Source organism: Chroicocephalus ridibundus, chromosome 4, assembly GCF_963924245.1.
Source record: "Chroicocephalus ridibundus chromosome 4, bChrRid1.1, whole genome shotgun sequence".
In the NCBI taxonomy this organism is placed as follows: Eukaryota; Metazoa; Chordata; class Aves; order Charadriiformes; family Laridae; genus Chroicocephalus; species Chroicocephalus ridibundus.
Window position 1 is genome coordinate 90193041 of NC_086287.1, and position 24768 is coordinate 90217808.

At 42.7% G+C, this 24768-nt stretch overlaps 1 protein-coding gene across 1 annotated transcript in view; it reads left to right on the forward strand.

Moving 5' to 3' along the window:
• CMIP (c-Maf inducing protein) overlaps positions 1-24768 on the forward strand; it is a 139332-nt gene that overhangs the window by 100522 nt on the left and 14042 nt on the right. Inside the window, exons 4-13 of the mRNA XM_063334695.1 lie at positions 126-287; positions 3262-3303; positions 6128-6190; positions 7065-7145; positions 10445-10548; positions 11142-11246; positions 12476-12829; positions 21910-21975; positions 23085-23111; positions 23577-23625. Of these exons, the coding sequence (XP_063190765.1) occupies positions 126-287; positions 3262-3303; positions 6128-6190; positions 7065-7145; positions 10445-10548; positions 11142-11246; positions 12476-12829; positions 21910-21975; positions 23085-23111; positions 23577-23625 (1053 nt within the window). The remainder of the gene's footprint in view (positions 1-125; positions 288-3261; positions 3304-6127; positions 6191-7064; positions 7146-10444; positions 10549-11141; positions 11247-12475; positions 12830-21909; positions 21976-23084; positions 23112-23576; positions 23626-24768) is intronic.

Sequence of the window (24768 nt, forward strand, 5' to 3'; positions counted from 1 at the left end):
AGAAAAGGCAAAACTCAAAATACAAAGCAGATCACTTGACAGTTGCATGTAGGAAGCAGATATCCAGGCAATTTATTCAAGAGGTTTATGGTCATGTCAGTGTGACCCTTTCATTTTTCTTGCAGAAAAAGATTTACAAGTACAAGAAGGTGCTCAGTAACCCCAGCCGCTGGGAGGTGGTGTTGAAGGAGATCAGGACGCTGGTGGACATGGCGCTGACGTCTCCGCTTCAGGATGACTCTATTCACCAAGCACCACTGGAGATTGTCTCAAAACTGCTCTCAGAGGTATGACCTCGGCAGTGCTCCTGCAAGACACTGTCACATTTAGACAAGAGGCAAACAGTTAAAAGTCTTTGGGTGGGTTTTATTTTAACTTGGGCTGTCAAAATTCTGTCTTTGAGTCTGCTCGTGACTTCTGCTGACTTGAGTGGAATTTGTACTTGCTGGGGAGAATTTGACCTGTGTTGGGTAGATTTCTAGAAACAAAACAAAACACACTTCTCGTGAGGCTTTTTGTTGTTGTTGTTGGTTATTTATGGCAAATTTATTAGGGGTCTGATTCATGTCTTATTTCAAGTCAGTGATAAAACGCCCCTTGACTTCTCTTCCATTGGCTTTGTTTCCATGACCGATAATTCTTGTAGCAATTTGCATATACCAATAAATTCATTGTGCAGCTATTTTATTTTTACCAGTGCTGTCAAAGAAAAGTGTTTTCCTTTTTCAGAGGTATCTGTCCACCTTTTATAGCATCTATTTAAAATAGTTAACTTTTCATGGACAGGGAATATAGTGCCAAGCAGGTTTTTCATGTCTTAGTTCTGATGTGCAAAGATTTGTGATAAGCAAAAAAGTTGCTAGCTGTTTTTCTTGCAGTAAGCAAAGGTCTAGCAACTCACAACTTTGTAACCTCTGAATGGATCATAGGATCATGGAGTGGTTTGAGTTGGAAGGGACCTTAAAGATCATCTAGTTCCAACCCCACTGCCATGGGCAGGGACACCTCCCACCAGACCAGGTTGTTCAAAGCCCCATCCAGCCTGGCCTTGAATACCTCCACAGATAGGGCATAGACAGCTTCTCAGGGCAGGCTGTTTCAGTGTCTCACCACTCTCAGAGTACAGAATTTCTTCCTAATATTTAATCTGAATCTACCTGCTTTCAGTTTAAAACCATTACCCCTCGTCCTATTGCTACAACCCCTGATAAAGAGTCCCTCCTCATCTTTCCTGTAGGCCCCCTTTAAGACCTGGAAAGCTGCTATTAAGTCTCCCTGGAGCCTTCTCTTCTCCAGGCTGTCTGTCAGTCTGTCTTCATAGGAGATGTGCTTCATCCCTCTGATCATCTTTGTGGCCCTCCTCTGAACTCGCTCCAACAGGTCCATGTCCTTCTTAAGTTGGGAGCCCCAGAGCTGGACACAGTACTCCAGGTGGGGTCTCACAAGAGCAGGGCAGAGGAGCAGAATCACCTCCCTTGACCTGCTGTCCCCGCTGCTTTTGATGCAGCCGAGGCTGGCTTTCCGGGCTGCGAGTCCACGTTGCTGGGTCATGTTTAGCTTCTCATCAACCAACACCCCCATGTCCCTCTCCTCAGGTCTGCTCTCAGTCCATTCTCTGCCCAGCCTGTATTTGTGCGTGGGATTGCCCCGACCCACATGCCACGTGCAGGACCTTGCATTTGCCCAGGTCCACTTCTCAAGCGTCTCCAGGTCCCTCTGGACGGCATCCCTTCCCTCCAGCGTATTGACCGCTCCACACAGCTTGGTGTCGTCAGCAAACTTGCTAAGGGTGCACTCAATCCCACTGTCCATGTTGCTGACAAAGATGTTAAACAGCATTGGTCCCAGTACTGACCCCTGAGGAACACCACACGCCACTGGTTTCCACTTGGACATCGAGCCATTGAGTGCAACCATCCAGGCAATTCCTTATCCACTGAGGGTGCCATCCGTCAAATCCACGTCTGTCCGCTGTCGTGCAGGACAGTGTCAAATGCTTTGCCCAAGTCCAGGTAGATGATGTCAGTTGCTCTTCCCTTGTCCACCAACACTGTAACCCCATCATAGAAGACCACCAAATTTGTCAGACGCGATTTGCCTTTAGTAAAGCCCTGTTGGCTGTCACTGATCACCTCCTTGTTTTCCATGTGCCTTAGCACAGTTACCAGGCACACAGGTGAGACTGACTGGCCTGTAGTTCCCCGGGTCTTCCTTTTTTCCTTTTTAAAAATGGGGGTTATGTTTCCCCTTTTCTAGTTGATGGGAACTTCACCGGACTGCCATGACTTCTCAAATATGATGGATAGTGGCTTGGCAACTTCATCCACCAGTTCCCTCAGGACCCACGGATGTATCTCATCAGGTCCCATGGATTTGTGCACCTTCAGATGGTCTCAGACCTGATCTTCTCCTACAGCGGGTGGTTCCTCATTCTCCCAGTCCCTGCCTTTGCCTTCTGTGACTTGGGCGGCGTGGCTAGAGCACTTGCTGGTGAAGACCAAGGCAAAAAATTGTTGAGTATCTCAGCCATCTCCATATCCTGGGTAATCAGGTCTGCAGTTTCCTTCTGGAGAGGGTCCACGTTTTCCCTAGTCTTCCTTTTACCACTGGTGTACCTGTAGAAGCTTTTCTTGTTGCCCTTGACATCCCTGGCCAGATTTAACTCTATCTGGGTTTAGCTTTCCTAGCCTGATCCCTGACCGCTCAGAAAACTTGATCATGCTGCTGAGAAAGCCGAAAGCAAATCCTTTTGCATAGGTGGTAGCATAGGTGACTTGCAATAAATTTATTGCCTTTTACTGGTTCCATGTTTGAAGAAGGAATTTCAGGAAAACTGCAGCAGTTAGTTTGCTACCAACAAACATTATACAGCACCACAACAATCTTTTTATTAATTTTTGTAGAAACATAAAGCCTGTCTTAAGAAACCATTTTAAAGAAATGTATCACTAGCTTTAATTTTCCAACCGATTGGGACCTACTCTGGCATCCTGGTGTTTGTGTGTTCAGCTTTTATGACTGGGGTGGCTTCAGTCTGAATGTGCTGAGGGAGAAATGGAAGCTTGCACAACCCCTCATAGCAGATAGTCTACCACCTTATTTAAGAGAATGATTTTATTTTGGTGAATTTTATTCTGAAAAGAAGCTATTGCAGTCTTGAGCCTTTCTGCTTCTGTCTGGTGGTAGCTAAGAGGACTGTATGCTGATGTGCCAACTCAGAGTACTCTTTGCTCATTCGTTTCTTCTATTCAACTCTTTCAGAACAACAACTTAACCACTCAAGACCACGAGAGCATTATTGTGGTGAGTATCTTTCTGGCAAAATCTGCATTGTTTGATAACACTTCTGTTAATGCTTGCCTCTGCCCCAGTGAAGTTGGGCAAGTATGAAAGCATTCCCACCAATGCTGGTTAACTTAAGTAGGACCAAACTCATTTGTTCTATTGGTTTTTGGTATGGTTTTGTCATTCCTCTTTTCTTGTTTCACAGATGAGTAACAGTTAAGTTTCCACATCAACTTACCTGAAGCAGTACAGCTTGTTGAGGGTTAATCATCTCCCAAAACGGCTTTCTTACTAGGCTGCACAGTGCAATGTTCATATCTATATATGTACTTTAAATAGTCAAACCCCATCATTTCCAGATGTATCCTATAAAACGCTTAGGCTTAGTTTCCTGAGGGGCTAATGCTGCCATGTACAGAATGTCTCCATTGCTGATGGTATGTGAGCTAGAGATTGTTTTTGTAAGTGTGGGTATGTGTATGTGTCACTGCAGTTTAACCCCCTGCTTACTTGATTTCTAAAACTACCCTCTTCAACTTTTTTCTTTTCTGTCAGTCACCTTTATTTAGACATAGAAGTAAGTGAATCAAATGGCAGCGCTCTTCTTTGTGCAAGAAAATATAAAATCTCAACAATTTATCAGAGAAGTGGAACTTGGTTCCCCATCACTGAAACTTAATTTCAGTCGCTGGCAATTTGCAGGAGATTTTCCCATTAATCTAATCTAGAACCTCCCCACCACCTGATCGTATCACATCTCCATGACTCTCTCTGCAAAGTGACAAGGTGGCATGTAGCTGCCAGTAGGTGTGAATTGTGTTTAACTGCTGCTTAAGATACAATTTTAGCTGGAATCAGTCACTGAGATAAGTTTCTGAAGTGGCATTTACTTTTCTTTGAGGTATGCTATAGCGTTCTTTTTACTCTAGTGCCAAGGGTAATTCAGGCCCCCAGTTACAACTGGTTGCTTTGGGGAAAGGATTTTTTAATAAAAGGTGGCCGTGCTGTGAGCGGAGAAGTTGGATGGTGTGGCCTCCAAAGGTCCTTTCAGCCTACGTTATGCATCAGTTCTGGGTGATGGCTTGTTCAGTTCAAGTCCTGCCCTTCTGTAGGTTGTGCCCGAACCATTGAGGAGATGGCAGTTTCTGGGCATTCAGAGCTTGCTGCCGTTGCACAGCTAACCTGTGCTATTCTTAGGAAGTGTTGCTAATACTGTGTGTTTACGTGGTATCTTAAAAGTACACAGTGATTTGCTGTGCAAATGGAACCAGGTTGCCTTCTCTGGATGGTGCTGGAACAGATCAATACAACAACTGATCTGTTCCTGGTGAGGAAGGGGAAGCACATGTTGCCATCGCTAGGCAACGAGAGACAGCAACTTTCTGCTTTTAACCACAGCGCACATAAGGAAAATACAGGGTGCTTTGATGCTGTCACTCTTCCACACTGACCGTACAGACAGAGCCGTGACCCGCTTGACAGTGTCTGTTGTGGTTATTCCCTACATTCAGTAAGGACTGGGCTGAAATAAGAAAGCTCGTTTTTCTTAGGCTGAGAACCATCTGGTTATATCTCTGATGCAGTGGCCCTCTGACAGTTACTGGACAGGTATGAACACTTGGTGGTTTTGCAATACATGGATCCTGTGGTTTGGCAGGTCCAGCAAACACTCCAAAAGATGGATTCAAGGAAGATCTTTAGCTCGGGTGTTGGACGGAGACTGAGGATATTCTAGTCTCACTCAATAGTGTCGCATTCTCAGTCAGTCCACTGTTGCTGGACCACCACCGGAGGAAGAGTGAACAGTTGCAGGAGGATGGCACACGATAATGAACAGAAACATCACAAATGTTATGTGTAACCAAAACAGATCTTTGCAGATACGCTTGGGTTTCATTGTTAAAATTCATACTAATCTTGACCTGTTTGTGTGTCAAAGTGGCTATTGTGAAACACTGTCATAGCAAGCAGACTCGCCAGGGCTGAAATCTTTAAGGAGACAAGAAGGAGAGCAAAAAACAAAGCAGGCTGCCTTAGTAAAACTCCGGATGCCATCCAGATGAAATATCTGGTGTTTAGTTGCTCAATACAAAATGTCCTAGGTGCTGTGTTTAGAGTCTTACGTCTAAATGGGTATTGGGAATCCCTTTAGCTCAAGATTGGAAAAGCCCGAAGGCACCACCACACAGACAGAATACATTGTTCTAGTACCGTTTTCTAATTTACAAAGGAAATAACAACAACATAAGTTCATTACACCCTCAGTGGCAGGCATGACCTCTAATGTATTTACCAAGCACAAGCACATTGGTTTGCGTAGCAACAAAGAGCGAATGGTTGAACTCAACTTTCACAAAGTTAGATGCTTGATTTTGATGAATAGGGTCCTCCAAGGTAGGAACAGTGCTATGTTGCTTTTAGTGAGTTATTTCTCACAAAAAGAGCTTGAACTCTTTATGAAAGAGGTGGTTTTCAGTTTTGTCTTTTAGGGAGATGTTATAACTGAAACAGTGAGCCAGATTCATCCTTGCTGTATTACGTCCTAAAACAATTGGTCTGCTCCTCTTTTCATTTAAACTATTATTAAAATTGTACTCCTTTGCTGAGTTTTATGTATTTACACTGATGTAGTTAAAAGCAAAATTTTCCAGAGGATTCATAGCAGAGCTTGAGCTTATGTGTAAAATAAACACACAGCCCACCTCTAATTTATCAATTGATGCTTTTGTCCTCCTTTCTTAAAAGTGAGCTTTTTTTTTTTAAAAAAATAATTTCCCTGCAAAATCCTTACACTACTTGCAGTCGTCTAATTATCTTTTTTTCTCTCTGTCTCTTTTTAAAGGCAATTGCACCTTTGCTGGAAAACAACCATCCTCCTCCTGACCTCTGTGAATTCTTCTGCAAGGTATCAGAACAGCTTTACTTTCTAAAATCTCATAGTTGTATGAGAGTGTAGCTGTTTGAGGGAGTGGGGTTTTTTCTTTTAACTCCTTACCTCATGCCCAATTGATTTTAGTTTTTGGTCAACAACCAATGATATTGGAGTAGTTAACAGCACCATTATGATAAATAGATCCATATCCTTAGTACATCAGACTGCAATCCTCTGTGAGAGTTAAAATCTTCAGACTCCCACACCTCAGTCTGGGCACAAGAGATGTCCTACTGTGTGTTCTATTTAGCTAATGCAAAAATCATTGGTGTCACCGTGCTCAGATGAGTTGGTAATATGATGCATAGCTCAGCCCTAATGGTATTAGATCATTGGGTAATGTCAGTGGGAAGATCATAAGGATCATAAAATCATATCTTTTCTTGATATCTTCAGCACAAATCCATGCTTGTGCTGCATTTTGCATCCTTTCCATAAACTTCTGAGTGGTTTGGATTGCAGAGCTTCTTCGTATTGGAGAGTTTGTGCCATTACACTGCCTGTGTCTACGTATCTACATCCCCAACCCCATCTGTTGGCAAGTTCCAACCAAATTTGACAAAAGGGGTAGAAGTCCCAAAAATACTACATTCCAGTGAGTTTTGTGAAAAATAGGCAGGCGGGGAAGGAACTCGTGTAGTTTATGAGCTCCCATGGTAATTTCTATTAAATGCCAGCTAATCCATAGGAGAGAGGAGTGTTACGAGTACCCTCATCCCAGGAAGGTTGAATTTAGCCCTTTGATCTTGGATTGATCTTGGGGTGATCCATGCATGGGATGTGAAGCCAGAGGAGACCTGTCTTCATAATTTCTGCAGCTCACAAAATGACTTGTTGCTCATTACAGCACTGCCGAGAGCGCCCACGGTCCATGGTTGTGATAGAAGTGTTCACACCGGTGGTACAGAGGATTCTCAAACACAACATGGTGAGTGCACACGTTATAGGAACTTGGTCAGTTTGGAGAAGTTTTACTGTGATACCTTTCAATAATTAGCAGCTGCTCTATTGTCTGTAATGAACAAAGCGCAGTGATATCTAAATCTAACCCCCCCAGACTGTGAATGCTGCTTGTAATCGTGTGTTGCTTTATAAATGCAGAACTAATAAGCATTCCGTGGGACTTTCAAAAGTATCTAAGCAAAGCCGTGATTTGAGGAACGTTTCTTTTGGCAGCAGTGCCAGCATATGCAGCTCCAGCTCTCTCCCACCTGGCTCTTGGCTCCTTATTTACTCCCTGCATGCCATCCTTGTGGTTATAATGGTTTAAAATCAATTAAATAACAAAATCAGAATAGGGACTTCGTTGATTTCGAGCTGAGGCCCTCAACATTTTTTCTTTAAGACACCCCCAGCTCTCTGGATTTCTGTTTTTCTTCGGACTCGTGTCCAATGAGTTCTTACCTCTGTTTCCTGAATTTCCTTATGGTTTTCTGCTATTCTTGTTCCAGGAATCGGGTACTCTGTCATTTTATGATTGTTTTCGTCCAGGCTGCTTTCTCTCTTCTCATTGCCAATCAATTCCTTGCTAGTGACTGAAGTAAATGCTAGGAGACTGCCCTACCGGCTTTGCGATCTCCACTCCATGTACCAGATTTCCCCCCTCTCAGCCCCCCCAGCTGAAGATATTCTTACATGATCCATATTCCTTTCCTAAGAGAGGTCTGTGTGTTTATCAGCCCTCCATCCTTTGTGGCATATTAAGTTTCCTGCTAAGGTTTTTAAGTTACATAAAGAAATTTTATTTCATAATGCTGTGGCAGAGTAAGAAATAAATAAAATAAAATATTTAAGACAGTTGACTTGGCTGTGATCTCAAGGATGGATCTCACACCGCTGTAACTAGACAATCAACTTCTTTTCAGTAACTGATACAATTTTAGAGACCATCCAGTATCCTGCTGTGTATAGCATGAACCTAGTAGAAAACAGTTCATATTTCTTAATTTCAAAACAGTATTATTATTTAACTCCTTGCGTTTACAGAACTAGGTAGAAAGCCCAAGATGGCAAAAAGGTCATATTCCTGGCTCCGTGCCTGCACTCTGCAGACATGTAAACATTTTTGAATATTCTGTAGTGTTCAGTGAAATATTCTGTAAATGTTATTCTTGGATTCTGGACTGATTTTTTTTTTTTAAAGCATCCAGAGCTCTCAAAGGGTCTCAAATAAAATCTAAATGCATAGTGTAATGCTTGTATTTGGTTAGCTTCAGAGAATTGGGTATATTTACCATACTTAACATTTGCAGATTGAAAATCAACATGTCTGTACCGCAGTGTGTAGTCAGAGAATTTACGGTGTCATATATTAATTGGAGTGGATTTGGGCACTTTACTGCTCTCCAGGGACTTCTGTACTGAATAGTCTTTTCGAGAGTGTGTGTGTGTGCATGTAAATAAAGTTATCCTTTAGGGGGACTGTTGTTGGCAGTAAACTTCATAACCTTAGGAGGCCCCATGCGATGCAGTGTGCTTCGAGCAGGAGACCCAGCTGTCTGCTCCCACCTTTGCTGCTAATTTGCCCTGTGGTGTTTGATAAGTTCATGACAAGTCTTGTTCCACAGTTTCCCACCTAAAAATGGGGAAGGAGCGCTTCACTTATCTATCATTTTGAAGTCTCCAAAGAACAAGGGTAGCTTTTTGTCCGGCTGATACTACCGGTTGTGTGCAGGACTGGAGGCTATTATGTGCCGAGTTGTTTGGGGAGTGCTCAGCAACCTCTCAGTACCTTTGGATTTCAGCTGTTTGTAGGCTCAGCCCAAATGTTTGAGTATAAGCACTAATGTTTGGGGGTTTTTGGGAACTGTTCTGTACCTGGTACGGTGACAAGGCATCATATTCTATTTAGAGAGATACTTTATTTTAGAGCGGTCAGCAGTGACATCCTCTTTATGATCTCTTGGACTTTAATTTCAGTTAGGACACCTACAGGGGTTGAAAAATTTAATAAACAAATTGCAACTGCAAAGGCTATCTTTCAGGGAGTGCTCATGAAATGAAATGGCGCCAAGTGATACATGGAAGCATACATGGTCTCATGCCTTTGAACCAAGCGTATTTGCACCGGCCAGAAGGAGCTGTTAGAAGTTTAATGATTTTAATTGTAATAGCAACTATGGAATCCCCACAGTCCTTTCGCTGGGAGAAGTTACCAGGTAGCCATTCAGTACTAGCGAAGAGTGACACTTAGACTTGAAGGAGACATTGTATTCACATTTTTGGCAATTTTCTCTAGCTGTAAAACCTATGAGATATATTAATATAAGTTGTGCTATAGAAGTGCCTGAAACCGATACAAATAACAGAAGGTTTCAGTGCTTTGGGAGTGTATCTTCCCTTTTACAGACCACCAGTTTGTTACCACTTGTGGCATTTCTTTAAAATTTCAGTTGCTATTTATTTTTTCAGGATGACTCTCCTTCCACAGCCAGCTGCTTGAGGGATAACTGGGAGGGCTCATTTGTCCTCAGAGGGCCTTGTTCACTGCTTGGAAATCGAGCTTTGTAGTTCTGCAACATCTGTGTAATAAGGTTACACCTGCGTAAATGTGAAGAAATGTGCTGCGCAATAACACTCACCAGACAGCAGCTTTTACTCCTTTCACGTCTAAAAATAGCAGGTGATGTGAGGAGATGCAGGATTTCAGTTAGCAGGTGCCTTTCCGACTGCAGGATTTAATGAAAGTGACTGTTGAGCTCACCTGTCAAATTCACATTGTAGCTGGAGTAAAGTCCCTGGAGAAAGAACTGATCTCTGGTTTTGTACTTGATCACTTGCTGATTGCTCGTCGAAAAGATTTTCTCTAAAACCAAAATAGGTATGATGTCAAACATGGAAGTAAAATATATTTTTCAGTTGCATTTCTAAAAAACTGCAATTATGAGTGGAAGCAAAAATGCAAAACACAATGCATTTCAAAATAAAGGTATAAAGTGAAATGTAGAAAACAAGTGTAAGTGTAGGTAGGATTTTTATTTTTTTTCATTAAACACGTCTTTTGTTTCAAGGTGGGTATGGGGGGAAAAAGAAGAATTGGAAAGCATGTCGTTATTCGTGGGAAGAGTGTTACTTCAGCATGCAGTGATACTGTGCTCTTGAAGCTGTCAGCATAATAACAAAGTGATTTTGGTTGTGTTTGCGTTGATTTCTTTTGAAAACCCATGGTTCCAACGTACATTGCAGGCATGTTTCACCATCTTCACCGAGTCTCTCCTTTTTGGACAGGATTTTGGGAAGTGCCCTCGGTTGCGGCTGTTTACTCAGGAGTATATTCTGGCTTTGAATGAGCTGAATGCCGGAATGGAGGTGGTGAAGAAGTTTATTCATAGGTTAGTTGTGTTTAATTTATGGCATATTTCCAGTCCTGTGTGCATGCTTTGCTGTGTTACTTCTCCCAGCCCTGCTCATCTCTTTACTGCCTGTTAAGAGTAGCTGGTGCTTTTTGTTACTGGCAAACAGCAAATAAATCAGAAGAGTCCATGAGGCAATGCTGCTGAAGTCTCCATCTGCCTTTTTTAAAAAAACACCTAATTCTCAAATGTGGCTGGGGTTTTCTGGCTAGTTATGCACTAGAAGCAAATGGACTGTGCTGTGTGTCTCTTCTTTTTATACATTTAGATTCAGAGCCTCTACAGAGAGATTTCCATTAACTTTAGACCACATTATGCTCAGTCATGCATGAGATTTGGGGGGGGGGGGGCGGTAGAGATACCACAGCAAATAAACTGACGATGCAGCTTAGTCTTATTCATAATTAAAGCCATTGGGTAGGGATTGACAGGGTTAAAAAACCTCTGTGTTATGGCCCTTCTGAAGATTCCCCCAAGGCTGTCTATCCAGTTCTGGCACCCTGTTCTGTCTGACTGTTTTTGCCCACAGAAATCTTCCTCACAATGATGTCATCTTGGTGTTTGTTTTTCAGCATGCATGGTCCAACTGGACAATGCCCCCATCCCAGGGTCCTGCCAAATCTTGTAGCTGTCTGCTTAGCAGCCATTTATTCGTGTTACGAGGAATTTATCAACAGGTCAGTATGAATTCCCAGCCGACTCCATGTTACTCACTTCCATACTCATGGCCTCTGTAGGCAAGATGGGTGTGAGCATGGGTGTGGGTACGTGAGAGCATGTCTTCATTCGCACTCTGCTCATTGCTAGTGTTACACGTGGGAGTTCAGGTCAATCACATGCATGTTTTTGTAGATATGTGATTCTTATTTGTTACACTCTGTGTGCTTGAAAACCTGAAAGATGCCGAACCTTGATTCGCTCATACTCACTGTGGCACGTTTTGAGGCAGTGAGCATGGCCGTCTGTTATTGCACGTCTTTGGCTCCCACGCTTGAACACAGGGGCAGCGCGAGGAGCTCGGCAGTTCCCAGTACAGGAGTGATGCAAGCTGCAGTAACTTCCAGGATGAAACTCAACAGCCAGCTGCACGCTGATCTTGGACGCTATTGAGATACTCCTCTAAGGCAGACTGCAGCTGTGACCAGGCTTTTTAGGCCAGCAGAAGATGAGAGTGCTCCACAATGGGAATTAACCACTACCCGGGGCGGTGTTGGGTTTGCTCCCTTTCCAGCACGAAGTGTGTGTTACACCAAAGGCAAAGGGAAGGGTGAGATCTTGAAGAAGGGGTTGTGTGTAAATCCCTGTGTATCTACAGCTTTGAACCTGAGCCGGTTTCACAATGCTGTTTCCATTATTGTGGAAAATTTGATTCCTGACTTAAGGCAAAATAGATGCCGCGGTTCTTGACACAAGAGCCAGTTTCCAGTAGACACTGAGGGTTCCCCTCTGCTATGTTTCCTGTTTGTTTATGCCTGTCTGCCTTTCCTCATGGTAGAGCACGGACAGGGGCTGCTTAGTGTCCAACAAAAATTCCAGACGCGAGGGCTGCAGACAAATGTCTGGGCATGTACTGTAGCCAGATACATACTTGGGCATGGATTCTGTTACAGCTTTGCACAACTTGGATGGGAAAGTTCACCTTTCTACTAAACTGGCATGTCAATTAGAGTAATGAAAAGCTTGAATCTTTGTAGAATAGGGGCTGCAGAACAGTCCTGTTGGAGCCTTTTAATGTTTTTAATTGATTTCACTAATCCAGTTACACAGAAGAAGGCAATCCGGTGGGCTGGGGTGAAATGCAGTGGGAAATTGCAAAAGATCTTGGCTTCTCAGTGTTGCACTCTGTCTCCTGCTCTCTGCTGTTATGTTGGTCTATTGAAATTATTTGTTTGTTTTTAAAATTCAGTCGAGACAATTCACCAAGCCTGAAGGAAATTCGGAATGGTTGCCAACAGCAGTGTGACCGAAAGCCTAATCTCCCCCTCCGCCTTCTTCACACAAGTCCTGACCTGGTCTCTCAAGAGGCCACCTTGACTGAATCCCGTCACAAGCCAGTTATTGTCACTTCTAATGAGATCCACGTCGAAGTGGAGCGCAACAACACAGCTAATCAGAAGATGACAGCCAACGTGGGCAATGGCAGCGAGCCCAACCTGATTGACTGCTTGATGGTCAGTCCTACCTGCAGCACCATGAGCATTGAGCTGAGCGCCCAGGCAGACAGGATCCTTGGCTGTTATGTTGAAATACTCAAGATGCTGTGAGTAACTATTTTAAACAGCTTTTTGAACAATGTCATCTTAACAATGGGGGACTTTTCTCACAGGCCTGTCATCTTCAACATCTGTGGCCAGCAAGCACATGGTTATAAATCTAACTCCAGCTCTAGAGAGTCCAGCCTTTGAAAGAGGCATCTGGCACTGCCAATATACTCTAAAAATAGCATTAGGAAGATGAAAATGGAAAGCTTATTTGTACAGTGAGCCTCAGGCATATTTCAGAAGATGCGATGTTGTTGCCAGTGGTTTCTGTTTTGTTCTTGCCCACCAAAAAAAATAATACTCCGTTTGTCTCCTCCAGGGCTCTCGGGATTGCCCGAGACAGAGCTAGAAAAGGCAGGTCTGTGCTGGGCTCAGTGCCTGTGCAGGGATAGGGGTTGGACTAGATGATCTCCAGAGGTCCCTTCCAACCCTATGATTCTATGATTCTATGATAGGCAGCGCAGCTCCCCTGGCTTCAGCGGGAGTTGGATGAGGTCAGTGTCTTTCACTTAGGTGTTCTCCCTTCACATGTTTGTAGAAGTTTTATGACTTGTTGAGATTTACTTGTGTTAGACTGGAGCCTCTATTTATTGGCCAGTTGCTTTGGTACAGCTGACCTTTATTAGTGAACGAATGCTCAAATAGCATTTACCAAACGATGGCTCTGTGGTTTCCTGGAAGGCAAATCCTCCGAATATCTTTGAGAGAAATATAAAATAAAAGGGTTCTTCAGGGAAAGCTTGGTTTTGTCCTGGATAAATAAATGAAAAGGAGTAACGCAAAAGGTGGACTGCCCAATGGAAAGCTTGTAATAGAAGTGCAGTAAACCAACCCAAAACAACTTTGACTTTGACAGCCAGGTCTGCTACTGAGTTGCAGTATGTCTTTGGGCAAACTGTTATATTTCTGCATTAATTATTTTTAAACAACGTAAGGCTAAATGAAGTAATAGTTGAGTTTTTTGGAATACAAGACACAGTGGGTGAAATTTGGACTCCGCTGTAAACCATGAGCCTGTGGCTACGCTGAAGTCAAAGGCAAATCTGGGTGTCCACTCTCGAGGAATTAAATGAAATCCAACTGCTACGATGGAGGATTTTGTGAAAGTTTTGTCTGACATTTTTATCTTTTTGAAAATACTTAGTACCACTTGTCAACGTAATTCGTTCACTCACTGCAGAGCTGGCTTGCAAATACGTACATACCTAAGTACACGCTCGGAACTGGAGGCAGGACAGGTGAATCCAATATACTGTTTCCATTGGATTCTTGAGCAGAAAGTTGCTGAAGGCTAATTTTATTCCCCCTGCTCCCCGGCCTAGCCTCTTCTGCCTTTTAATATGTTTGCATTGAAAAGCACAGCATCTAACTTTGCCTCATCTGGTGGCTTCTAAGTGTTCACGCATCCAGGAGCTACAGTAGACACAGTGTGTATTTATTCCCATCCCCTTGACTCTAGATGTTTTCCATAAACACTATGAACTCTCTCAGTCCTGATGCTGGCTTGGATGCTGACTCACTAAGCATTGACGGTTTTGGCTTCATCATGCGGCTGACACACATGTATAAAATTCACAAATGGATATGTTCTTCCTCACAGTCTCTCCACATTTGAACCATTTGATATGCCAGGTCTCAATTCCCATATAATTTCCTACACAAAGAACTCTGATATCACTCCACACCTTAAAATAATGGAGGTTTTTTGATGTGTTTGCTGTCTTTTTAAAAATCAAGCTCTTCAATAGCAACAGTGAAAATGGGAACCTGTTATTGTTATTGCACGGGTTACAGGTGTGGAGCAGCTTTGTGCCCTTTTTCAGCTTGTACAATGGTAATTCTGAAGGGTGAAACCCACAGGATGCGTATAGTGAAGGACCAGCGATACTACAAAATTGGTGCAACTCTCCTCACATTGCCTTGCCAGAGTCCGCACCCTGCTTGAGGAATCACAACCTATGAGAATATGGAACAATTTCTAAGGCAGAGCCATGGCTGGTATATATTGTAGCTCCACTGATTTGGGTTCCCTTCCATTCCTATTCATCCCTTGATTTTTTTCAGAGCTGGAAACAGTAACGCAGAAATCAGTTCTGCTCCTGATGCTGCCACTGTCTTACTAGGAGGTTTTAGATAAGTCACTTCTTTTTGTGCCTCAGTTTCCTCAGCCATAAAATATAGGTAAAAATTTTGAATGTTATTTTTTAGACTCTGAAACTACTGTTGGAAAATCATTGTAGAAAGGCTATTAGTTATTAACAAAAATGCAAGATGCTGCTGTTGTGATGCTGATTCCTTGCATGCTCAAGCTCTCCTTGAACAAAGGCTTTCTGATAAACTAAATGCTATTACTGTACTTTGAAAAACCGAGAATATGAAGAAAGAGAGTTGAAGAACATGCCAGTAGGAAGAAAACATTAATTATAAAACAACTGCTATCCAGGAGCTGAGCTCTCAGCAGGCAGTCACTAAAATAATGTTCTTATTAATAACAGTGATAAGCCAAACATAAATAAGTTGCTTAGCATTGAATTTAATTGTTCTTTTAGGTGTCTGACTCAATATCATCATCAAAACAAGAGAGTCACTGACAATGATATCTTTTTTACATAATTAACTTAGGGCAGCAGGGAGTAATTTATTTAGGCAGATTTTAATTACTGAAAGTCTAGCAAATAAGAATTCTTAACAGTATGTTCAGCAGAGGACGTTTTATTGTTCACCTAACTCCTACACAGTGCTTACTTTTTTGGGGAAAAAAGCACTTCTAATATTCATAAAAATGTATCAGCAATTATTTAATAATCGCTGTAATACTTCGCTTTTTGTACAGAAGGCTAAATGTGCAGAGTAGAAAGGTCATCTGTGTGGCTGTTGTCGTAGCACCAAGAACGTCTTTTACCCTTTTTCTAATGTAGTTGAGTAACAGAACACAACTATTGCATACCAAAGGAAAACAGAAAATCATGGTTTTAAAGACATTGGCAGATGACCCAAAGTCTGGGCAGATTTTAAAGGAGACACGGTCTCTAGTGGAACATGGTATTTTTGTCCTGCACTCAAAAGTGGATCAAACTTCTGTGTCAATATTCTCTGATGCATTCTGGCCTCTGGTAGTGTTACTGATGCCAGTCAGTGCCTCCTGAATGCTACAAGTCTTAAACTGGTGTGTAGAAAATGCACTAAATTAATTGAAATCTTTCTGTTCATCGTATTAAATTAGGCGTTCTGAAAGCTGCTTAGCGTTGTCCAGCTCCTACTTGCATGTTAATGTTTCCATGCATTAGAGAATTTCTTGTGCAGCCAAACTTGTGCTTGAACAACACAACTGCCGTTTGAGAAATTTGCTGTAAAAGGGGCCGTGTGTCCTCTTCCTTCGACTGGATAACTTCAAAGCCTGCCTGTCACCTGAAGGACCCCGCTGATTCCCCTGGCAACACCTCTGTGTGTAGTGAAATCTGGATACAAATAGCAAACTAAGCTGGCTGGAAGAATAGATGCCTAGTAGGGAGGCTGTGATGATGGTGTATTGTAAGCTGTCACCCTTTGTCTGTGTTATTTTTTGTTTCCATAGCTGCCTGTAGTGGCAAGGGTCCTTCCAGATGCCCAAACACTTGTACCCCTCGCTGGGGGCTGTGTGACCAGGGCAAACTTGCATTGCTGTTGCCTGATGCTACCGTGCCAAGTGCGAGCAGTGGAGGGAGACCTTTTCTGCTCTCAGCAGCCAGAGCAGGACCTTTCTGGGGCCTTTCAATGGTGCTAAATATTCTTCTTTTGAAAAAACAAACAAACCCAGCTCAAAAGAAGGCTGAACGTGAAAAGACACCTCACTGTTTTGCAGATAACAGGTTTGTGCCTTATATGACAGGGGGTCTGATGGGGCTTTTTCTCAGCCTGCCCTGCAGCCCTGAGCTAAACCTTGTGTCATACAATTCAGAGGAGTTGGACCTAGAGCCAGGGAAGGAAGGGATGAGCTACACGTCTGGGGGGCTTGGTCGTCTTATTATCCGATAACAGAGGAGTTACCTAAAAGATTTTTGATCTTGTCAAGCTGCTCAGTCTGGAGAAACAAGCTTCTCCCAAGTAGTTGCTCCTTGTCTTTCTATTATCCTCTAAAAACAGAGGACTTGGGGCTTGGGATAAGACCGACAGCTTTCCAAACACAAGCGCCCACTGGAGCTTCCCCTGCCTTCTCCGCATTCCCCAATAGGTCAGTGGCATGCTCTGAATATCCCAAGTGGATTCTCTTATGTCATGTTTATCAGGGTTGCCCTGGGCTGCTAATATGTTTTGGATTGTTTGTGCCGCACATGACATATAGGCAGGTTTTCATTTTGGTGAAAGGTGATCCCGGGGAAGGAAAATGTATTATGTTGGCAGGCTAATAGCGACGATGGCCCAAAGGCAAAGTCACTGCAGTCGGGGTTATTTAATTATTATGACTGGCCAATGTTCTGGCCGGTCCCCGAAAAAAGGTTTCTGGGTAAGGAAAGCTGTGTGCGGTAGCAGGTGACTGCTCTGACAGCCTTCATCCGCTTAGCACCCTGACCTCCAGCCTAGCACCCATTTCCCGGGAACCCAGAGATCGGGATGCAGCTTGACTGCTGTGCTGCTCACCTACAATTGCAAATCCTGCAAAAATCAGCGCCAGTGAGTACATCAGGGAGTCTTTCTCCCCCTCTGCTTTTATAAGGCCAGTCCTGGGATTTAAGCAGTGTGATGAGTGTTGGGCGTTCAGCCCAGCACCCTTTGAAGAGCTCCAAAGGGAATTTGTCCCAGGCGCTCTCCTGAGTTCTCCCTGTAGCTCTGTGCTCCCTCCTCCTCCTGGCGTGGTCTCTTTGTCTGGCTCATCGCAGTTGCTGTTAACTGCAGCCAGAGCTAATCTATCTCCCTTTCTTTCCCTGCTTCAAACACTTCTGTCTTCTGTTAGAGCTTTGAATGGACCAAAAAAAAAAAAAGAAAAAAGCAACTGTCTGAAATGAAAGAAGAGTGCAGATGAGATGAGCACAGACAGAAAGAAAATGTTTTTGAAAAGGGAATAGGTGGGAGGAGGAGAAACACTGTAGGCTTTTAATAAGTAGTTTAGTTTTATTCTTGTGCTGTGTTTGTTTCATGTTTCCTAGCTCAGATTGAAGGGATTACAGGTTGCGTAGATTTTCTGTTCAGGTCCCACTCATGTGACAAGACTCTATATATTTCATAGGAGACAATTTTCTTTCTTTTTTCTCCTCCTAGGAAAGCAGGCTGTGGTTTATTTTCACTGCCCTCTCACAGACCTGCTCTGCAAATGGATGCCATACATAACTCCCAGCTTCAAGAAAAGTCAGAGAGTAACGCTGCCCAATTCTGTCCGCAGTGTTTCACTCGGTCTTAGTCTGTTATAAAGCAGCTTTTTTCTTCCTTTTGCAATTTCCCTTGAAGATCAGCCATGAAAAATTGATTGGTTCGCATTATTACTAATCGCCAGTCTCCAGATTGCTCAAGGAGGAATTTTAGTGGTGTAACACGTAACCTGAGATGTCACGGAAACTAAGCCTCCGAGTGGGACTCAGCTTTTAAGCTTCTGTTAGGAAAGATTTGTAGGTGCTGTATCTCATGTGATGTGAAGCACCTTGAAGACCTTTGAATTTCCTATCCCAGCCTTTTGGCTTTTGGGTCTCTTCTGCTCTAAAATCTGCTCTTAACGTTGTTTGCATCTACCAATAAAAACGTGTCACTTTTTAGAGTAAAATCAGCTACTGGTTTAGTAGGAATTTCCAAAGGGTATGTATATTTAAAAAAAAAAAAAAAAAAAGAAAAAAGACTGCTCATTAGACTTGTCAGTTCTTTGAGGACCCAGGGGCCAGCGCTGAGGTCCGTGCATGAGCTCTCCAGGGCCAGCGTTCAGGCTGCGCCCAGAAGTCACTTGCCAGAAGCCGGGCTGTGGTGTAGAGGGTGAGTTGAGGCTTGGGCAAAGCAGTGATCCCAAGAAGACAGCACTGCAGGACTGCCTGCTTCTGGGGATGTAAATGATAACAGGAGGAGCACACAACATCCTGAGTATGGAGATGGATGTTTGAGTGGAAGTATGACCACTTCTTGTGGTCTGGACTGTGTTCTCACACCTAACAAATGTAGTGAAACCCAGATCATATGGATTAGAGACCTCTGGCACTTCTCAGGGCTACAGCTATGGGTATGTTGCATCATCTGTCTCCTGCGGAGACCTGGTAGGTAAACCAGAGACTTTCAGATGTATCTGAAAACAGGTCAGAGTTCTGTGTCAGTGATCCATTCAATTTGTCTATAGGTCAGAAACAACAAATAGTCTTGTAGAGAGCCTTAATTAATCAAAGCTTTGTTAAAAGAACCCAGAGAGGTCATCTTAGCGGCGCTACATCAGAGGTTTCCTTGACTTATTTCAGTGTATATGACAAGTTTATATGACCCATCTTCAGGTGCTTCACAATACTCACTTTACACAGACAAAGTGTGAAAACAACCCCTTGTAATGACGTCCTGCCTTCATGTCTTGCAGTTCTAAGGCACTAAACAAAGTTTGCCATCTTCCTTGTTTGTTTAGTGTCTAAGCACATCAGGGGTTTTTTTTTGTCTCTGGAAAGAACATTGTGAATGGGTGATCAGAAGGTGCTGTGTCTGGATGGATTCTCGCTTGCTTTAGGTTAGTGTAACACCCCTTATCTCAGAGTTGTTCCTAATTTAGACCAGAGAACAGAGTTTTTGATGGAGAGGAAAAATAGGCTCAGTGGCTTCTAGCGCAATTGGCACGGGCATGAGGTTTTTGTTGTTGTTTTGTTTTTTATTTCTACAGCTTCACATGTGCTATCATTTGTGCCTCAAGTGCTAAAGGTAACAAGAGAAAAATAAACAAGTTGTATGTATTAGGGAACATAGCCAAGACTCTCAAATGTTATTTGTTTGGTGTTTTGAAGAGAACCAGCACTGAGATTTTTGCCTGGCCAGTGCCACCTCAATTGCTGAACTGCCTGCCCTGAAGCCCCAGCCTTGTACCCAAGTGCTTTTATGGTTGTTTAACAACTGCAGGTGGGGGAGGAGACATCTCCCTGAACTCAACACGGCGTTGTGGTTCTTGGCCTCTTGGTAGAGGGATTTCAGGAAATGACTGGAAAGTGCATGCTAGTGTTATCTGGTAATGCACCCATGAAAACAGCAGGACTGCTTACTGTGGCCTTCCAAAATTATAGACATTTAGCGTTGTGCTAGGTTGCACCGAGCATGGGGAAGAAAAGTGTCTGTATTGAACTTGGGACTTCTGCACGGCAGTATGGAAGAAGAGCTAGTAACCCATTCCACAGTGATTTTGTATGGCATTCATCTGTTTTTTAACTACTATCAGATCATAGTTGTACTGGTGGACTGGTTACTTGCATGAGGTGTTATATGTTTTTGTAACCTGAACTCTTAACTACTCTTGGGCAAGTGATAACTGACTCCTGGGTTGATTTTTTACATCATGATCATCCCTTTAATTAAAATTTCTCTGCATGTTGCTTCTTAAGAATACTGCTCAGGCACATAAGTTTTCTTCGTGTCTATGAACATGCCTTTGTGGACTGTCCAGCGTCACCTTTATTATTAGTTATGGAAATCACTGGTTTATGTGTTCAAAAAATGGAGGAGACTTTTGGAAATGCATCCATCTTCAATTTCTCTGGGCTAGAGCCTTGCCTTTGCAAAAATTGCATTATTTTGGAAGACTTCCCTGTGCATATGTTGTCTGTTTATAATACTATCAGTAGATACTGTCCATTTGAGAACATTACACTTCGTTCCTTCCTAAAGAAACACCATACTTTTCTGCCAAGTTTGCAGTAAGCTGCAGCCAATAATCTGGCTTTTAAAACTGAAATCCAAAGGGTAACAGCAGTAGGAGGAGATGGTAGGCTCTTCTATGTTGTCTTCTACAGACATCCCAAGGTGTTTCACCCCATAAGAGGTTTACTACACTTAGTTCTGGGTGTACTGATTGGTGTTGATTAGAGTGAGAGTGGCCTAGCAGGCAGTGCTGGGATCTGGGCTTTGGCTGGTGTGTTCTCTGCCCCATTTTGGTGCTGACTTGCCAAATTATCTTCTGCGTTCTTCTCTTCATCCATCTTAAAATGATTGTACCTTTTGTGCACTGCGTTGGTGTGGCAGTTAATTAGTGCTAACTAATCACTAAATGTTTGAGATCATTTGAAGGAGAGGGGTAGCAGTGTGCAAAGTGCCATTCCTACATGAGAAGCCGTACCTGCTTCATCACACGTGCTCGAGCAGCTGGCATCTTGCAGGTAGATTGAGATGACACGTTGCAGGTTAGACCAGTGCATGCTGTAAAGCAAAATGGTCTCTTCATCCCAGTTCACATGAGCATCCCCTTACGGATGGCTCCTCGTAGAAGGACAATTCTGTATATTGACAGCAGAGATGAAAACAGAATGCATCAGCTGGGATCTGTGATGTTAACACAACAAAGAGGAGACACTTCTTACAGGGTCCACTGGCCTGAGCTCTCAGCTGTGATTATCCTCATCTGTCCTCTTTAACTCTTAATAATGTTGACAGTGCTTCCTTCTCTAGTCTCTTCCCTCATAAGCTAAGAGCTTTGTACTGTTTAAACTGACCCATTCCTTTGTGACAAGGTCAAAAATGGAGGGGGGTGTGTGCATGTGTCTGTTTTTACAAATGGGCTTATGTCTTATAGAAAAAAAAATAATTTCCAATTAAATGCAGAGCAGAGCTGTAAATAGCAATGGCCTGGTAATTGCTGTACCAACTTAGATGAAAGTATTACTTAGTGATTAAATGTCAACAGGTTTCATAAACAGCAAATGTCTTTAAGTTGACATAAAGAAGGCCTGGCCTCTCTGGAGGTCATTGTAAATACCAGATTTATTGTGCCTCAGTGGAGAATGTGCTGAAAATGAAAAGGGAAATGTCATCGTAGATCTTCAGAGTGTCTCAGTAGAACAGAAAGGTTGTTGGTGCCTGCAGTAAAAAGCTTTTGACTCCTTGGAGTAACAGTTGACAAACCATATTCAGTACATGGTATCTTATTAATAAAATGTTCATTTTTCAGGTCAGACTATGATGACTGGAGACCAGCACTGGCCAGCTTGCTTCAGCCTATCCCATTTCCCAAGGAGTAAGTTTGCACTGTCTTAGTATTTACTGGGTTATTCATGTTACTGTTTTTTTATGGGGAAATACAGTGTCATAGAAAGACTGATGGTAATAGGAGCTTTGTGCATCTCATATTGATTTAGAATCTAGAGTTGATTTTGACTGATGCAGAGGGAAGCAAGACTTCCCCATCTTCATCTTCCTTCCCCATGTCTCTAAGATGAAGACAAAAATAGTTAACTAGAGACAGGCAGAAAAGAAAGGAAGGAAAGCTGGTGAGGAGGAGAGTAAAGTAAGAGATTTAGTGGAGGAGGATGCTTTACTGGCGTCACAGAGACTTGTATTGTTTGTATTTTGCATTAAATGAAGAAGCTACCCAACGCATCAGCCAAGCTCCCTCGGAAACCTATTAATGAACAGTAGTGTTTATAAAACGCAGACCTCCACGGACAAACATTACAACCTATAATTGTACAATTTGCTAGCTTATCACATCCCCTAATGACCTGATGTCTTGAATCAGAGAGGTCTAATCCTCTGTGCCAGGTTACCTGGGCTACAGCGAGAGCTTGGAGATAGGCAACAGAGACATCATTTACCTAAGTCAAACGTGAGTCCTGGGGGAGGTGTAAACCATACCATGACGCAGGGCACTTCACAGAGTGACCATTAATTACTTTACTCATGTATGATGTTAATTAGTTGTGACTGTACCTTAATTGCATTGCAATTAAAGAATTCACCTGGCTCTTGGAGGTAGCCAAAACTGGTTTTTTTTAATCATACAGCTGTTTTGTAAGTCTTTTACTTACTTCTGACCCACAGCTCCCACTGACGTTAGTCAGAGCCTTGTCTAAGACAGGACTGAGGAAGAGCGACAAGATTTGTTCCAAGTGATAATTATTTCCGTCCCCCCCTTCATTTTTTCCCTCTAGATTAATGAAGGAGACATTACCTGATCTTTTTTGGAAAGACTATTCTTTTTGTCTTGTGTGCTGCAGTTGCTTAGCAAATCCTTTTATTATCTGGAAAGAACTGAAAAGTGGTTGTTTGGTTTTTGTGGTTTTTTTTTCCTCCAACCTCCCGTCTCACAAATTCTCATATTCTTCTGTTTTCTGTTTTAAATTTCAGGGCTCTTGCACATGAGAAATTCACAAAGTAAGTTTGTGGGGCTTGTTTGTTTTATTAAAGGGGATAATTACTTAAAATACTTGTACTAGTCAGTAATAGCAATGATGCATTGTTCAATATTGTGCCTCTAATGTTTTTGATCTGTGAGAGGCTGTGAGCATGTTCTGTTAGCAATAAAAAGATGTAGTTTTCATTGTAATTTACTGTGACGGCAGGAGCCCAAGGACTAAAGACACTAGATGCTGATAGAATTTACAAACCGGTTTGTCACTGCACATCTCTGAAAGCTTTTCTAGACTATTGTGAATATACACTGTCCTTGGCAATCACTTTTAGACCTCGTATTTCCCTCCTGTGGAAGCATTTCAACTTGTTCCTCCCTAAAGTGCATGCATATATATCGTTTAAAGTGTAATCCAAGAGAAATGTGACACTTGTGTGAATGCTGCAACCAGCAATTGCTTATTCTTGTCCTCTCAACGTTTTTTCCAGGGAGCTGAAATACGTGATTCAGAGATTTGCAGAAGACCCGAGGCAAGAAGTGAGTTTATAGCCAGTTTACACAGAGTATTTATTAATTGGAGGGATTGCAAGTATACTTGTTAAGAAGATCTCTAAGTAGGTTGTTTCACAACATGGGGTGGTTTTGCTGTGCTTAAGTCTCTTAGGGGGCAATAGTCTCTCAGGGCACATGATCTTAGTATGAATGGTTTCTTGCCTTATCTATAAGGCTGTTTTGTGACCCCCTTGTCTGGCACCAGTTGATGTCCTTGCTCCACAGTAAACCTCAGCCAGCAAGATTTTCCCAGTCCATTGATTCTCTCAGAGCTTTTCATCTTCTGTACAAAAAAAGGGAAGCAAAATCCATGGATCCATACAGCTTACAAAATAACAGGTTTTATTTAGCTGCGTTTCAGTTACATTGTGTGCAAATGACCATAATTCTCTTGAATTAGCAGGAGAAAGGGGGTGGGAGGTATGTTATTGGAACGAGTGCGTAGCTGTAGCCTCATGGTGGCTGACTGCTTCATAGCTGCACGTGTAGCTTCTTCGACATCATCAGCTTGGGCTGAGTCAGAGGGAACCTCTCATCCGCATTAATTTTTGGTGCTGGCATAAAGGGAAGAAAGCTCCCCCAAACTGTGGGTGAGGAGACTGTGTCGTCATCATCATTGCCCAGAGCTCCTGGTTTTCATGGTTTTAGCCTTTGTGAGCAGTAGTCATCCTTGTCAGATAAGAGGGATCTTCTTGTCTTAAAATGGCACCAGGATTTCATCTGTCACTAGTATTACAGGCCCAATGGAAAGAGCGTGGACCCCACACGTGTCAAAAATTGAAATAGAATATCTGCCTCTTGAAAGGGAAAAAGAAAAAAAAAGAAAAAGGAAAAAAAAAGGCTTAATTATGACTCTTCTGTTAAACTGTGGGACTAGATATAGTCATCTCTACTGGGGGCCAAATTTAGATTAATGGTTGCTCTCTGGTGCCAGTTCTTCTGTGCAACTTCTGTCTTATGTATCCTTGTTGAATTGTCCTTGTGGACTTCCTTCACCCTGACTCTGGTCAAGCTTTATTACAGCAGCAGTAATAAGAATTTTTAATGATTGGAATGAGCAAGCCATCAGCCACTGCATTTAGTATGCAGATCACAGCAGAAGTATAGACACACACGCTGTGAGGATGG